The 16,548-nt window shown below is 42.6% G+C and overlaps 2 protein-coding genes across 4 annotated transcripts; both read right to left on the reverse strand.

Moving 5' to 3' along the window:
* Positions 1 to 3,348: 3,348 nt before the first annotated feature.
* On the reverse strand, positions 3,349 to 11,060 carry LOC307261627 (BRD4-interacting chromatin-remodeling complex-associated protein; the record flags this gene model as incomplete). Its single annotated transcript, XM_080042210.1, has 13 exons — positions 3,349 to 4,028; positions 5,054 to 5,156; positions 5,384 to 5,478; positions 5,645 to 5,793; positions 6,052 to 6,110; positions 6,440 to 6,573; positions 6,719 to 6,890; positions 7,126 to 7,536; positions 7,766 to 7,996; positions 8,263 to 9,783; positions 10,414 to 10,479; positions 10,681 to 10,723; positions 11,020 to 11,060. 13 exons carry the CDS (start codon positions 11,058 to 11,060, stop codon positions 3,349 to 3,351), a joined length of 3,705 nt encoding a protein of 1,234 aa, XP_079898336.1.
* A 2,785-nt stretch (positions 11,061 to 13,845) lies between these two features.
* Positions 13,846 to 16,429, reverse strand: LOC307261799 (enhancer of rudimentary homolog). 3 transcript variants are annotated; one of them, XM_080042424.1, is made up of 4 exons: positions 16,351 to 16,429; positions 15,287 to 15,374; positions 14,474 to 14,594; positions 13,846 to 13,997 (listed from the first exon to the last, which is right to left on the reverse strand). In XM_080042424.1, the coding sequence occupies exons 1-4, from the start codon at positions 16,351 to 16,353 to the stop codon at positions 13,895 to 13,897; spliced, it is 315 nt and encodes a 104-aa protein (XP_079898550.1). In that variant the 5' UTR covers positions 16,354 to 16,429; the 3' UTR covers positions 13,846 to 13,894. The 3 variants fall into 3 exon arrangements, with proteins under 3 accessions (XP_079898550.1, XP_079898548.1, XP_079898549.1); XM_080042422.1 differs by having other exon boundaries at positions 15,287 to 15,431; positions 16,351 to 16,426; XM_080042423.1 differs by having other exon boundaries at positions 15,287 to 15,428; positions 16,351 to 16,422.
* Between the last annotated feature and the right edge of the window lie 119 nt (positions 16,430 to 16,548).

Here is a 16,548-nt window from a genome sequence, read left to right on the forward strand (position 1 = left end):
TATTTCTTACAAAATCACAGTTTAATAAATAGTCTGTAAAAATGAGTACAAAAAGCAGTTCTTAACATTTCATCATATATGAATCACTCGTGACTTTCAGGTCGAAGGAGTCTTCAGTTGGATTTTGTCAAGAATGACTTTCTTTCTTTTTTTTTTTTTTACAATCTAGTTTTGCTGAATTAAGGCCTCTTGATTTTGGCATCAGAACAATCTGTCAGTCAAATGTTTTGTATCTGAAGTTGAATTAGTGTAGAGTTATGAGCTCCCCTGGTTTCACAGTTCAGTCAGAAATAAATAAATAAATATAAATTTACAAATAAATAAATACCAAAATGGCTCAACATGCAGACGTGATCCCGTTGCCCAATGCTGACACAACTAAGCACATTTCTAATGGTCAGTGTTTGACACTGCAGACACAATAACAATGGCACATGAGGCTTCGTTAAAGGGGTTTCCACCAAAGTTTACATGAAATTTAATTTCCCTTCATTTCATCATCTTCAAAGTATTAAAAAAACGAGGTGGGCAAACATTAGTAAATACTTTCTTAAAAATAAAATTTTGGTGGAATTCCTCTTTTGAGAAGGTAAGCGGTGACGGGGAGTGCAATCTTGTGTTGCGAAAAACACTCTGACATCTTTACTGCATTAAGGTGAATCATCTGAGGGTGGAAACACACCTAAAGATTTCAAACTCAGAAATGCTTCTTTATTTTGGGACCAATTCTGTTAAAGGAAGAGACAAATTGGGAAATATTAAGATTTCTTGTCGATGGTTATGACAAAGATTGATACCACTCTTATGTCTGTCCATTAGAGTACTGCCAGTAGCTGGTTAGCTTAGTTTGTTTTAGTATTTAGCCACAGAGCATAAACAAGTACTATGATCAACATATTGGGTTGATATGGCCAACTTATTTATGCATTACGCTCTTATAGAGCAACATCACCATTCATTTGAGTCCTGTCTCTGGTATCAAATTAAGCTATATATTTCCAAAAATATCTAACTAGTCCTTTTTGAATCCTCAAGTGTGTCCACCCATACTACTTCAGATGATTTCAACACTACATTACTGCATATTAACTCCTTTTGTTCATTCAAACAAAAGAAAGTTTTACATATAAAACAAAACAAAATGCAATTAAAGAAATAAAAAGGCCTGTTTGATTTAGCCCCAAATCTCAGGAAGTTTTTTCTTTCTTTCTTTTTTGAAGGGACTATCATATTTCAGTGCACCGGATGTACAGTATTTTTCTTAAACATCACATTAACTTTCTTTTCTTTGCAGATTTCCATTTCCTTAAAGGTACACTGAATTAACAATAAGGCATATTCTAAATGTTTCCAATTCGCAGGTCAAACCTTGACCCCTAAGAGCTTCTCCAAAAAACACATTTTAAAATGTTTATGTTACAAAAATGAAAAGACATTTTGCAGCTTTCACATTTTGACCTTCAAGGTAAAATTGGCCTACAAAAAGAACATTTTGCACAAGTTTTATGAGCGAGAGTCGTACAACCGAAAGCCTACAGATAAGATTACCTTTTAACTCTCACGAAACTCACATCATCACACAGACCGATAAGATTGTCACATTAACATAAGACGTTGTAAAAATGATATTGCTCCACGATGGCTGCATGAAAATCAATATTCGGTTTAATACGACGGGCTTAAAAAAACAATAAATAAATAAAAATAATTCTAAAATGTGAGAATGTGAAGCGGATGATTCCAATAGTTTTTTTGGTCAAAGGCTGTCTTGATGATGCAGAGAGGCTCAAGTTCTGTACAGTGTTGAAACTAACTGCAGGTTTTGGCGTTTTTTTTCTTCTTCTCCAAATGGACATTTGCATGATCATTTATGCCGTTAGGGACCCCTAAAAAAAAAATAGTTTTTAAACATTATTTCTAAACTACGCAGGCTTCGGTGACAAAATAAGCATATCTCTTTCTTGGAACACAATCTTATTTTCTTTTTTTATCCAATGACGGGCCAATATCTCCCTCCTCCTCACTGCAACCCTAACTCATTATTGCTTGCATGATAATACATACAGTTTTGGGAAACCATTCTTGTGTCAGTAGAACTTGAAATATCCCACAGTCAGACTCCAGTGTGAATGACATTAAGGGTCGGCTCCAAATTTTTGAAAAAAAACAACAAAAAACACAACTGCTAATTTTGTTTCTGCTTCAACAGGGATGGACTACAGTTTTTGCGGGAAGATTTGCTGGTGTATTCAGGGTGTAGCAAGTCACACATTCTTTGGAGTTTCATTCGTTAAGCCGAGATAATGGAGCCCGCAAGAGTTTCTATGTATGTTTCATCACACACGCGTGCGCACTCTTAAAATCCACACAAACAAATCCAAATAAATAACACGCACACACACACAAGCTCGTCAGACAGTCACTGCCTTTCACAAATGCAACTCATCTGAAAACACAATTGGCACAGATTATCAAAATAAATACCCTGGAAGCTTGGCACTATGCAAAAGAAACTTCACTTTTCTTCTTTTTTTTAAAAGAAATAAAGAAAGAAATCTTATAAAAAACTATTGAATAATCTCAGTCTACTCCACGTTTGTCGTTATCCACACTATTACTTATATACTATATGCTGATGAAGGTTACACCAGTGTCGTAAACCTCTGAATGACTTAACTACCACTGAAACAATATAGGCTCCTATTCAATAGATTTTTTTTTGTTCCACAAACGTACATTAAAATGAAGTATCTAACATCTATGGGACTATAGATAGTGCTGTTGTCTGGTATGCATCTCTTTATAGTGCCATTTTCACTCTTTCAAACAATCAGTTCCTTTAAAAAGTGATCTCCGATACCCAAATACTAAATCTCTTTTAGTTCTGGGAACAGAGAAGAAGTCAGGGACCCCTTCCTTTACCGTGCCCCCCTCAAAAAGATGTTCTTTGAATGCATGTCTAGGCGTCTAGGACAGATTACCTTAGCCTGGTGAGACCAGTCTGACCTAGCAAGCTTCACATACGTTTCTCTCATGCAGGTCGGTCTGGATTTTCTCCCATCTCCGTGGGGAGGAGACCGGCCCTGTCTGTTAGTGGAAGGCAGCCACTGATTGGTTCATTTAGCCATTGACATCAACATGAATCGACAAATGCGAAGCTCGTGAGCTAGATTGACGACTACATGAACCAATCGGGGCTGACTTCCACTAAGGTCATAACGTGGGCTGTGATTGTCCCGGTCCTTTATCCCAATGAGATAGGAGGAAGTCTAGACTGATCTGCCGGAGAGAAATGTATGCAAAGCTCAAGCGAGAGATCAGGCTGTCTCTCAGCAGGCAAATAATACCTCACAGGTGTCCCTCCAGGATGCTGGTGACGGTCTGGTCCAGTGTGGGGCCTGACGTGGCTCTGTTTGGGGCTGTGGATGGGCCCTGCAGGCGCTGGAGCTCCAGGATGCTGTCTATGGCACTCTGTAGATGTTCACTGAGCATGTTGTCCTCTTGAATCGGGGCAGGCGGTGGGCTGAAACGCTGCTCGAACCTAGGCGACGTATCCAACCTGTAGCATTTCAGTTTTGGGGCGCTGACATCCCTGGGAGGCAACAACTCCAAGCTACCAGTCTCCTGTGGATCCAGCATAGGGGGAGGATTCAGGGCTTTTATTTTGAAATCCGGTGTCGTATGCGAGACTTCCTCTGTCCCGTTGGAGAAGTCCTCGTCGTGCTGTAGATGCTGGGTTGCTCCGTTTAATGTCTGAGACTGGCTTTCTTCAATGACAGAACCACCGCCATTGGTCAGCTGCTGCCCCGTGTGGTCCCTCTTGAGTGCTGGGTCGCAGGCAGAGTTGTGAACCACCTTTCGGGAGCCTGACTCCTGCTTGATGGTGAGCCTGAGGGCCCCGCGGGAGCTGGAGCGGTACGTCCTCAGTCCCGGGGGGCGGTCCGACAGGCGGGTCCAGGCCGGTGGAGAGGAGGAGGGGGCGCCCCGTGGGGAAGACGAGGATGTAGCCAAGGCCATCATGAATGACTCTGGAGTAAAGAGATAACAGTCATCATCACCAACCAGACAGTTTTAATGGGAACGTTTTTATTTAGCTTGGTTTAAGTTACCCTGGACTTAAAAATATTGTCTCTAAAACTTCTGGCCTCACCATGAATATTCCACAGTTTGTGTGAGGACAACTTTCTCTCAATTGAATATTTCTTACAATAAATGTGTTTTTTTTTTTTTATATGAAAAAAAACAGATATGCCCGGCTGAGGAGAGTGTCACACAAAACATTTGTGAGTGAGTTTTTACATAATGTTGTCAAACAGTGTGGAACAATGTTTTATTCGATGCAGAGGCTACTGAAATGTATACTAAAATGGAATTTTGGGCAGATAAAGGCCCAAATCTAAATGTTATTTTTAAGGTTTAACTATACTTTTCTAATTGAGTTGGGTCCTATTTTTTTATCTTTGTATATTTTAACTATATTAGCGGGACTACTGTATCTACATCTTTCCAAGGTCTGTGGCCTGAAATCACATTTGCACTAACGTGTGTCAATGTGCACTGTTTCTGCAAATAAAATAAATAAAGGTTTAATGAAATAGTCAGCTCAAATTTTTTAATTCGTATTCTCTCATAGTCCAACAGCAGTTAAAGCCTGACATTTAACACATTTCAAAAGGCTCAAGTCTTTCCAACTATTTAATGAACAGAACAGCCCCCTTTAATTTGCTCTTAGCCCCTAACGTGTAATTTTCTTGTCATCATGCGGAGTCGTTTCTCAGCAGGACTTTACACAGCTTAATTACACATTCACACCTGGGAGCTGCTCCCGAGCAAATATGGAGGTTAAGTGCCGCGCTCTGAGGCGATGCTAAATTAGTTTGTCAGAAGAAGAAAAAAAATTCAGCGTCACTTAATACATTTTTCCCATCCATAACTGCCTCAGTCCTGGGATTCAAAACAGCCTCTTGGTTAAAATAAAAATAATTGAAAATAAACATGCATCTAAACTTACACATACACACATAATTTGTATAGGCGCTGTTGTGACACTGACCTGGGTCTCTGCGGACTTTGCGTCTGTCCTCGGTTAAAGCGCAACGCTCGGCCTGGAGGAAGAGACGCTCCAGCATCACCATCTCTGCTGACGGACTCTCCTGCTGTGGAAAACAGTTCATAACACACATGCACACACACACACAAAGAAGCGGCTTCATCAGTTTGCTGAAAACACTACTGAGAAGACAGCCAGTTCAGTTAGATTAGTGAATGAGGCTTTACTTATTTACTGATACATGGGCTGGAAATGTGCTCCCATAATTTATGATAAATTATAATTAACTCACTTATAACAAAGAATGTAAGTATGCATTGTGTTGTGTCTCACCTGGGCTTCTCTAACCAGTAGCTGCCTGTATTTGTTCACCATGTCCTTGGTACGTTTCAGCAGGAAACCGGACACAGTGTCAAACTCCTGGTCGACTGTGAGAAGAAAAACAGTATATCATAGTCACCTTAACTGTAGATTAGCATTTTAGTCAAGACCATCTAAACCTTTATAACAACAGCGTATGGTTCATTGTGCATTTAGTGGATGGATTTTTATGAATAGTGTTTATGAAGAAGTCACCAGCCAGAGTTCACTGACCTAAATTGAAGTCATCCTGAGTGGGCAGGGGCCCGGCGCAGGTGTGGTATGGCAGCAGGCGTGTGACAGCGCCCTTCAGAGAGGAGAAGGCTGGGCCGGTGACGGACGTCTGGACCGCTGCGTGGTCCAAACAAATCTGCTGCTGGAACCTGAAGAACACAATGGACATTTTTGAAGTCAAGATTAGAATGAGTGCAAACTATTTGCAAACTCCTGCAACGTTTGGTTCATGTTCATGTTTCTATTTCAACCGATGTTCTACTATTTCATGTCCGTGACATTGGTTCAGAACTTCAAAAATCTGACTGTAAAAGGAGTTGATGCAACACTAAGCTCCAGTGATGTTTCCAATTTCACGGTTTATATCCAACATTACAGTAAATCATTGAGAGTTGCAGCGTTGTTACCTGTGCCTGCGCATTGCTGGTGTGAGTCTCTCTCTTTGCTGCTCCACGGGACACGCCAGCTGGGTGACACGGAACATTTTGGATCAAAGTACGTAGACACGGGGGGATTTTTAAGTCATTATTAATACGTTGTTTCATTTAACAAATAATAATTTCAAAGCCTGACGTCTCTGTTACAAAACTAGAGTTATAAAATACAATCACAACTGGAATTGATAGTCAGTTCATCATGAAGTGTTGACAGAAATTCATGAGCAATTTTTGAGAATTGTCATACTTAAAAATAATGATGTACAGGTTTCAGTCACAATAATGTGAATATATGGTGTGCTGGTTTTATTAGTTGTCTGTGATTTATAATACAATATTTAAAATGTTGGAAATTCACCTTGGTGCCGGTCTGCTGGCTCATCTCTGTGGGAGCTGAGGGCCCGTGAACCTGGACACCCTGGGGTGCAGGAGAGGGTGGATGGACATCGAGAGAGAACGCTTCACTCTCCACGACCAAGGCAGCTGTTGGCTCTGAGAAGGGACACGATGGTGATTGTATAGTAAATAATTGTTACGATGACAATGACAGCAATAATTACAGTGATGGTGGGTGGAGCAATTAGGTCATGTTGAGCAGAATGATTTGCTCCGTGTCATTTCACTAATTGAAACTCACTGTTTTGTGTGTGCTGTTGGACAGCAGAGTCGCCTCCTCCTGTGGAGAGACTAGCGGACACAGCCGTGGGTTCAGGCGACTGCTGAGGCACCGGGACACAGAGCAGAGGAGGGGGAGGGGGGCTGCTGTGGACTGATAGGTCGCCCGCGGAGACATATGACTCCACCTGGACCTGGGGCAAAGATGACTGGATCTATAAGTTAACTTTATTTTCACTCGATGACAGATTCATTTAGCAGCACGATGATAACATTGTGGCCTCCAATCACAAAACTACAAAATAACAATAGTAGTGGTTACACCAATCAGAAAATAAGAGAGAGAAATACATACTAATAAAAAAGACAGTCATAAATAAATAACCTCTTGAATAAAACCAGAATAAAAGCAGGATGCAGGTTCTGTACCTCGTTCTGGGCAAATAAATCCTGTGAGGCCTGGAGCTGATGCGGGACTTGGTACTGGGTTTGGGGCTCGATGTGAGGCTGGACATCTGTGATTTGAGGGGTTGAACTTTCAGGTCCAGGGAGGGGAATCTGAGGTCCTGTTGGAGGGGAAAAACTCCTCGTATCTTGTCTCTCCGAGTCCTGAATGGGAGTTGGAGAGCAAATCAGCGGCTGTTCCTCTGGTTCCGAGGGATGCGGAGAAGCCTCAACACACTGGTGGGACGTCCCAGTGTGGGGGTCCGGTCCAGATACTGCATTGGACTGTGGGTGGGTCTCTAGCTCGTTGGGTACCGGGGAGGCCAGCGAATCCATCGGTACCACCGGCAGCGATCCCACCAACAATTCAGGTGGGATTGGAGAACTAAGTGCTTGCTGTGGTGTGAATGACAACGACAGAAGACGAACGATTGTGAGAGATCTTAAAACATATTTTTAGAGAAGAATCAAATGATTCCACTTAAAGTCAATATACAACAATATTACTAATAGCATTAGTAACACATCCTCAGTGAGGAAGAGCACATCGCACCAACTTAAAACCAGCACAAATATTTCAATACTGAAATAGTAGAATTCTACAGGAATTTTTTGGAGCTCTGACCTGTTGCAGATGTTGCATAAAGGCCTCGTTCGGACTCAAGGAGTGGGTCACCTCTTCCACTACTTGGGTCATGTCTGCTGGGGGCATCAGTAGTTTGGGGATCTCCACAGCTGGATCGGGGGCTAGCAGAGGTTCAGGAGGCTGCAGGACGGTGACTACAGGCGGAGAGGAGGACTGCAGCCCTGCAGAGGCAGCCTGCACCGAAATATGCTGGAGAACGTGTCCATAGGACTAAAGCAAGAGAGAATATACACATCAAAGCTAATTGTAACTGAATTTAATAACTTTTTGGGGTTTCTACAGGGTTGGGTGCATCGGCTTGGTGAGGCCCAAACCTCCGTTTCACCTGTAAATATCTCCACCCTGGAGGTTGTTTACTAAAAGCTATCCACCATGTTCATGTTGATGGGAGGCCAAATAGTATCGCAACTAGTCCAAACTAAAACTAAGATACATCATGATAGAAGATTTGATACATAACGTAGGTGTCAGCTCACCTGTCGTAGTGGGTGGAAGGTCTCCTCTGAGCTGGTCCGCTCCTCTTGAATGGCTCTTTCAGGCAGCAGCACCACGGAGGCTTGCTGGAGACTCAGCTGTCCTTCCCCCGTCTGAGGAGCAGCGGCCTGGGCAGCAAACGGCAGCCCCTGAACCATGGAGGTCCCGTTCACAATCGAGATAGAAGTGAGATCTGATGGAAGCCCCACTGAACTGTTGATCAAGGTAATGTGGTTTCCAAGAGCTGGACTGTGGTGAACCAAAGTGGCCCGCTGCCCCTGCCCTCCTGGAGCGTAGGTTCCGGCCAGCTGAGCCGGCATCTGGAAGACAGTGGGGGGCGCCGACTGTAGCTGCAAAGGTCCCGAAAGCACAGTGGCCTGGCGGAGCGCTAGCTGCCCTGTAGGGGTGGTGAAGACTGGGCCGAAGTTCAGCTGTCTTTGGGGTACGGTTAAGATCTGAGAGCCGTCTAGGAGCTGCCCAGTGGATGGGCTCAAGCCTTGATGGTGAGTGGGGGTCAACATTGGTCTGGCTTGCTGGGAGATGGTGAGGGGGGACTGGCCCGGAAGAAGGAACTGGTTTTGGCCTTGGAAGAGTCCCTGAGGCTGGAGCACAAAGGAGCCTCCCTGGTTGACTAGCTGCAGACTGACTTGTTTGTGGAGATGTTGGGTGGTCTGATGTTGCAGCTGCGGTGGAGCTGAAGGCTTTGGAGGTTGGGAGAGTAAGATATTTGGCGATGCAGTCCCACCAGGAACGAAGGTAAGTCCTTGAGTGTGTTTCTGCCCCGAAAGCTTTGGGCTAATTTGAACCAATCTGGGCTGGATGCTGATAGGCATCTTGGGTTGGATGGGGAGAGGGGCACGTTGAAAGACGAGGCCCGGAGTGGCTGCCATACTTGTTCTCAAGGTTTGGGTGAAGAATGGACGACCGGTTACACTTGGGACAGCCTTGTGGATGATCATACTGGATGCCTGGGCGGGACTTATGGAGAAGGAGGTCTCCGGAGAAGCTGCAGGGAACACATTTCCAGGCAGGAGCCCCATCAGCTGAGGTGGAGCGGCCGGTTTTAAGGAAGGGCAGCCCGGTCCCACAGCTAGTAGAGAGGGCTGAGGGGGCTCCACTGCTGCCTGGGTGTCTCTCAAGGTAACATGCTTGAATGGCAGGGTGGGTGGAGAGAGGAGAGGTGTAGGTGAGTACAGGGACAAGCTGTCTCCTGATTGGGCCAGACCGGCTTCAAGAGCCATGGTCTGCTCCGTGATCTCAGCCTCCTGTAAGCTCTGCTGGAGAATATCACAAGCCATCCCGGACCCCTCCTCTTCTCCCTCTTCTTCATCCACTTCTCCCTTCTTGGTTGCCTCAAACACAATGGCCTGTGCAGGTGTCCCGGGACCCCGTAGCTCCTGGGAGTTTTCTTCTCCAGCTTCTGGTGATGACAGCAGGGCCTCCTCCAGGAAGGACAGGTCCACGCAGCCCGGAGGGGGCGTGTCTGGCGAATCCCTGCCATCTCCCAGCAGAGAGACGGGGCTCTGGAGGAGAAAACAATGGGGGAGATGCAGAGGATGTTTAGTTGTTCATACAGTATATACCCCAAAGCTATAGTGCGTAACTTCTGTCGCCCCAATGAGGAATTCTGAGTAATTACAACAACACTGTCTGGGTTTCTACATGAGGTAAGCTTTCAGCGATCGCACATGGATTTTATTCCTTCTGTTATATGTCCAGGTTTTTTTCTTAGCAGGAGAATCAACAACTGAGACATCTATTGGTCACTTTGTGGAAGTTTCAGGGGGGGAAAATCAACTTTGTGTCATTTGTTTGGCAATTGCTTGAATGTAACAGACATTAATTTATATGGAAAAGTTATGCACTATAGCTTTTATGGAATTTTGGATTATGTCTTGTTGATGATCAGATTTTCTAATATATTGTTACCCCTAAATTGTATGAAAAATTAAAACCAATCGAAACTTCACAAAAAAATAAAGGGAGTGCTCAGGCAATTGGATTAAGGAGAGCTAAAAAAAAATGTTTAAAGGCGAAAAGTGTTTGATTAGCAGGAGTTAACGGAAGGCACAGCAGGAGACAATGACGTCATTCTCCTGGGGAAAAGGCTGGTTGTTGTGGCGCTGCTGCTGGCTGTGGACCCAGACACTCACCGGAGCGTCTGTGAAGAGAGAGGCCTCCCCAGAGGAGGAGTTAATGAGCAGGTCTTCAGTCTGCAGCTGGTGGGACAAAATGAGTGGATTTCAGGTTGGTGGTGACTGGTGAGAAACGCAGGCACAATATTACATTACACCTCTCTTTCACACTGCCAGCCCTCCTCCACACGTCTCACACCCGCCCGTGTGCCAAGAATTATTCCCATCTCGAATTCATCATTTGCACTATTGATTTTCTCTGTCTATTTAAGACTCTTTTGTTACCTCATTGGTCCCATGAAGGAAGTCGTTCAGGGCTTGGGGGTCACTGCAAAGACGAACAGAAAATGTCAACGAAAATCTCTAAAATCTTAGTGAATATTTGTGATTATTTGGGGCAAACCAAGGGTTTACAAACATCAATGTTGCTTTGGATGTTTTTACTGTATGGTGACCTTGAGTGTTCAGAAAGGCGCCAGCAAATAAATTAGATTATCACAACAAAGTACAAGTTTAGGAGAACGTTAGATTGAATTGAATCTTAAATGAGGCCCTGTGCAGTTTACTTATGATCATACTTGTTTTAATTATTGTTTATTCCAATTAGGAATCAGACACACTCACCACAAAACATCAAGTAGACAAGTCCCATCTTCATCCTCCATGTCAACTAAGAAAAAGAAGAGGACATAAGCAATTAGCCTGTGTGAACAATATTTTAACAGATTTGGAACCAATGCAAATACACATTGTTGCTATTATTGTGGGTACAGCTACTGGTTATTATGAGTAAAGATTCATCTCAGAATGATTTTTACATTGGAAGTTTTAGGACAAAATGTAAATGAAACAGTAAAACTTATAATGTAGGCTATCTCTTTGTTTTATTGACAATGTGGAAGTATTTATGTAATGTTGAATGAATTGCTTTTTTTAAATGTGTGTGGACCCCATGAAAATAGTTGTAATTATGTCAATAACTAATGGGGATCCCAAATATATGTAAAATAGTCAAATAAAATAAAATAAATATATTAGGTCACAATGTGAACCTACTTCATATGTTAGAGGCCCCATACAGAGTGGTTAAACGTTGTTGTGGTGGTGGCCTCATGGGAAGTCGTTCCCAGGCTTCAGTGTCTGCTTTAGGGATGATGCCATAAGGCCCAGGCGGTGGGACGGAGACCGAGACGGGGTCTGGTCCTCCGTCTGGCAGGGCATCGCTGCGCTGCTCACAGTGCTGGAAGCTGCACGACACACACACACACACACACACACACACACACACACACACACACACACACACACACACACACACACACACACACACACACACACACACACACACACACACACACACACACACACACACACACACACACACACACACACACACACATTGCCACCAATACCACGTTACAGGTCACATGAGGTTACCACCAGCCAAAACACATTCTCATCACAGTGGGGAGACATAAGATCAATAGCCTATATGATTAATCAGTTTATCCTTATAGGCTGTGGGTAGAGCTGGTGTGATTTTGCAGACATCTGGAGACTGCATCCATCTTTTACCAATAATAGCATCACAATAGCCAGCCCAGACTCGACTATAGCCTATATTATTATTTTTTGACAGTAGGCTATTGATCACGCCTGGGGCTGATGAGTAAAATGGAAGCTATTGTTGTGGCTATCACAGACGTGAGACAGTGAACGCCTCAGCTGTAAATAGACGGCTCCCCCTGCGCCTTGTGGATGGGACTTGTCCTCAGTCTCCTCAAAGCTCGAGCTAATTATAACATTACGCACTGCCTCCTCGCGCTATCATTTCCCGGGGAGGTCCTTTAAATAAAAAAACAAGACAAACCTCCCTCTCCAGAGTCGCCGCTGACATATTTGTGTTTACAACACGACAACCGCATTAACACCCTCCAAGGTACCGCATCATCGCCCAATGAAATCCACGCGAATGAGCCTTCATCTAAACCTGCAGCGGCAATATTAAGTGCATGCGATATTCCCTTTGCAATAACAGCACCAAGGCTCCAGTGGTGATGCTTTTATAGGTTACGTAAGGTGAATGTGTGTTCCGTGTGAAATGAATTGAATGTCCCAAACGAGGCAAGGATGCGCAGCCCGCTGCTTATTGCGATATTTTCTTTTTAATTGTATTTTTCTTGAGTGGGACAATCACGTACGGCAGCTGAATGTGACGCCTGGTGTAAATCATATCGCGGTAACAAAAGATGCCTTGTGTTTCAATATCATTTCCATACACAGCCAGCCCCGAGCGATCCCCATATCGTTGTGCCATTAGAGTAATTCCACAATTTGAAAAAACGGGAGGAGAGAAAAAAACTCACCGCTTCTTTGTGGTTTATTGTCCTGTCAAGCAAGCGGGCCTCTGCGCCATCGATTCTCACTCAGTGGTCTTTTCAGATGCTAAAAGGAGGAGGTGGATGGGGTAGGGTAGGGTGGGATGGAGGTGGGGTGTGTGTGTGCGTTGGGGTGGGTTAGGGGGGTACACACACACCGGGGTGGGTGTGAGAAACAGACTGGGGAGAGTGCGCCGATCACAACACAAAAGGTGGAGAAAAATACAACCGAGACGAGGATCCGGCTTCAGAGTTGCCGCCTCATGCGCTCTGCCAGGCGGCAAGACGCTTCAGCCAAGTGTACCCCATGTAGGCTACTTCACCGTGGGGCTCTCAGACACCCCGTTGAAAATTGTATCGATTCTTTTTTATGCCCTCGAGTCCTGAAAACTGTAAATGCTTAGCCAGGGCAGAGTTGTTACAAAATCAATATTTTGAGGAGCGTCAATTTGCTCCTTTTACAGGAGGAATTCAATGACCACTGCAAACAAATTATCATCCTGAATGCCAACGTTTATACGGTTCTAAAAAAAAGGTAAAATATTGAAAAAAGAAAATAAGATTAAGATGAAACAAAATAACAGACCCACTGTGGACAGGACACATTTAATTTGATTAATTATTTTATTTTACCATTATGCACTCCTGAAAACAACAATGACGTCACTATAGACATAAAGTCAACATCAAACTGAGGGGATGAAAAAAAACTGAGGGAGGAAAGAAGGTAGAAAATGAGGACTTAAATAAGTATGAAAATAAATGGACAGCAGACAGGGTGACTAAAGGAAAAGGACTAGGAAAATAAAAATATGAAGAAAAAAAAAACAGAAAAAAACTAGATTGAAAATTAAAAAATCTAAACAATAAAAGGAAAAAATACAATTCCGAAACTTTTTATTGAAAGTGTGTTTTTATTAATAAGTCCAACATTAAAATACAAAATACACCTTCCCTCTGTGAGAAAAAAAAGAGAACTTTAAAAACTGTCAAAAACTTGTCGAAACATCTCAATCAAAACATTTGAGCAAAAGTTACAGATCGGAAAAATAATATTGACCCCCCCCCCCCACCCTTCACCCTGAGGTGACCCCCCACCCCTAGCCCCCCAGTCAGAGGCTTCACTTTGCTGCCTGCTGGGCCTGACGGCGGAGCAGCACGTAGATCTTCTCTTTGATCCAATCCTTGTTATACGGCTGGTACGTCTGTGTGTCTGTGCGATACCTGAGGATGCAAGAAAAAAAACAATCAGATACGGTTTCACATTTTTGCTTAATCTCTCAAGATTCATCATTTAGTTGGACAATCATCGTAAGGGATTAAACACCATTTTCTATTCCTCTCCTCTTCATGTCGAGTTACTGGGAGAGAGAAAAGCACCAAGGCAGAGTTCTCTTGGGCACTTAATCTGAGTGGTTGCTCTTATACACTGGGACTTTAGGCATAAGTAGTTTCATCTACTCTTTTCATTTCTGAAAATGTTTGGGTTCACATTTTAATTGTCTTTCACAAAACTGCCAAAAAAAAAGTCCTTGGAGGGTTATTTTCTTAGTAAATACATATTTGGGTGGCTTGTGACTTTTTAAAACGAGTTCATCTTTTGATGAACAGGGAAAAAAAATTGTTTTATTAGTGTATTTTCAAATTTGCTTCTTGACAGTCCAATATATATATATATATATATATATTGTCAAACTTACACCAAACAGCTGAGGTCGGCCAGGTCATCGATGAAGTCAAACAGCTGGCTGATGTCGTACGTTATCGACGGACTGTTGGGGTTCATTCTCTTTAGATGCTCCTCGTACATCTTACACACACCTGCAAAGGAGACAGAGGGTACAGTGTATTACACTCCTCCATGTAAAACATGTTAACCCAATCATCAATCAAAAAGTACAGACGTAAAATGCAAAATGGACGGATGGCACTTTCAAGTTATTTCTAGATTCCCTTGTAAAACTGTACTCGTTTAAACCTGCAGTGTGTAGAATTTTGGGTTTTATTTCCTAGCAGATTTTGTAGAAAGTAATTATAATATCCATAAGTACATTTAATTTAGTGCATAATAGCTGAGAATTTTTTTTTTAATTATTATTTTTTCCCTTAGAAATGGTCTCATACATGTCCATATTTCGGCATATTTTGGACCAAGGCCTAGTGCCGCCATCTTGAAAGTGTCATAGTTGGAATGTCATCAGGTGCATTGTTTAAAATTTAGAATTGTTCTTGTCCTTGAAGGCCACTGTAGCTTCTGTTATTATTCGAAAGGGGTGGGGTTACCCAGGGAGCGTTGCATTCTAGAACTTTGTAGAACTTTCTTGATGATGTCATATTACACACTGCACCTTTAATTGTGTTGGAAGAAATGAAGCTGGATTGAAATTTTTAAGGAAATGTTGAAATATATTATTGAAAAACTGCCATAACATTTGGATTACAAAGTACATGCCTTTGTTAAGGTTGCATTACAGGGATGAGCAGCTAAAATACTGCAGGATCAATGATCTTACCTTCCATACACTCATTGACAGACTCATAATCGGCGTATGTCCTTCCCTCGGGCCTCTTGGTGGGCTGCACCAGCAGGATTGTGTGGGACTTAAGAACCAGACACATGTTGTTAGACTGTGGTTGAGTATTCATTTCAAAGTCCTGCTGAAAAAATTAGAGATTGAAACCGATCTGATAATCGGTAGCAGGTGCTGATATACAGCCATAATTCAGTCAACAAATATCAGACTGACTTTTAAATACTTTTTTCATGTCACTCGGAATGTACACCAATTTTACAATAGATACAATTGTAAAGAAGATCTTCAACTATTTTGGGTATGGAACAATTTACTTATTTTGTGCAGTGAAATTAAAAAGGAACTACATCTCATATAGAATTTATTTTATTTGGTATGTAATTTTATTTCTGGTCATTCAATGTGTCACTTAATTGTCGCAACATGACCATACCGCATAATGCTGATCTGCGTGATGTTAATGTGAGAGGCATTTGTAATTTATTGACAAAATGGACGCTATTATTTGTTTTGAGTTTATAAATGTTAATGTATCGGCAGGAAACATGGTTAACAATATGGAAGGCTACTCGTATCTGGTTGTTATGTGTCTTTCTGTCAACATGTAGCTATTTTTGCATGTACAAGATAGTCGTCTATAGCCATTAAGTGAATAAAAATATCTGCTTTTTCTCAGCATCGAGATTCATCATGACGCAGTACACTCAGACCTGAGCTCTGAGATGAATCTTTGTGTAAATTAACTGCTTTAGCCAATTACTTCAGGCGTTAGGGAAAGCAACTATCTAACAAATATACACATAGCCGAGGGGCTGGTAAGCAGTACATCTGTTATTTATTTTTTGGAGTCTGTCTCTTCCTTCATGGCAGCTGCTCCATTGCAAAACGTCCCCCACATTAGTGCTAACGTTAGCATCCATTTACTAAACACCCTTTTTAATGCTAAAATAAGACATATACATCTAAACAATGCTTTGTCTTCCGATGGTATTTATACATGCACAAAAACATATAATCTAAAAACATTGCAACGTCGTACTAACCATGATTTTAATCGTTTTTTTGAGCAGGTATCGGTTGATTTTCTCGGATCCTTGCTTCTTCTCGGACGCGTTGACTTTTAACACCGGAAGAAGTTTTCCACAAAGCCCCGGTTCACCTTTTGTAGTTTTAACGCTTCCGATGAGTTTTTGCTCATATTAATCGGTTATTGGTTTAAAAGCTACCACTGGGAGTCGACA

The sequence above is a fragment of the Ammodytes marinus genome (assembly GCF_949987685.1).
Source record: "Ammodytes marinus genome assembly, chromosome: 15".
Classification (NCBI taxonomy): domain Eukaryota; kingdom Metazoa; phylum Chordata; class Actinopteri; order Uranoscopiformes; family Ammodytidae; genus Ammodytes; species Ammodytes marinus.

What these genes read in the sequence shown, in the direction of transcription:
- LOC307261799 (XM_080042422.1), bottom strand. An exon ending in TGTCAATGAGTGTATGGAAG is followed by an intron (nt 14,595 to 15,286) that starts GTAAGATCATTG and finishes TCTCCTTTGCAG; the next exon opens with GTGTGTGTAAGATGTACGAG. An exon ending in GCCGACCTCAGCTGTTTGGT is followed by an intron (nt 13,998 to 14,473) that starts GTAAGTTTGACA and finishes TTGCATCCTCAG; the next exon opens with GTATCGCACAGACACACAGA.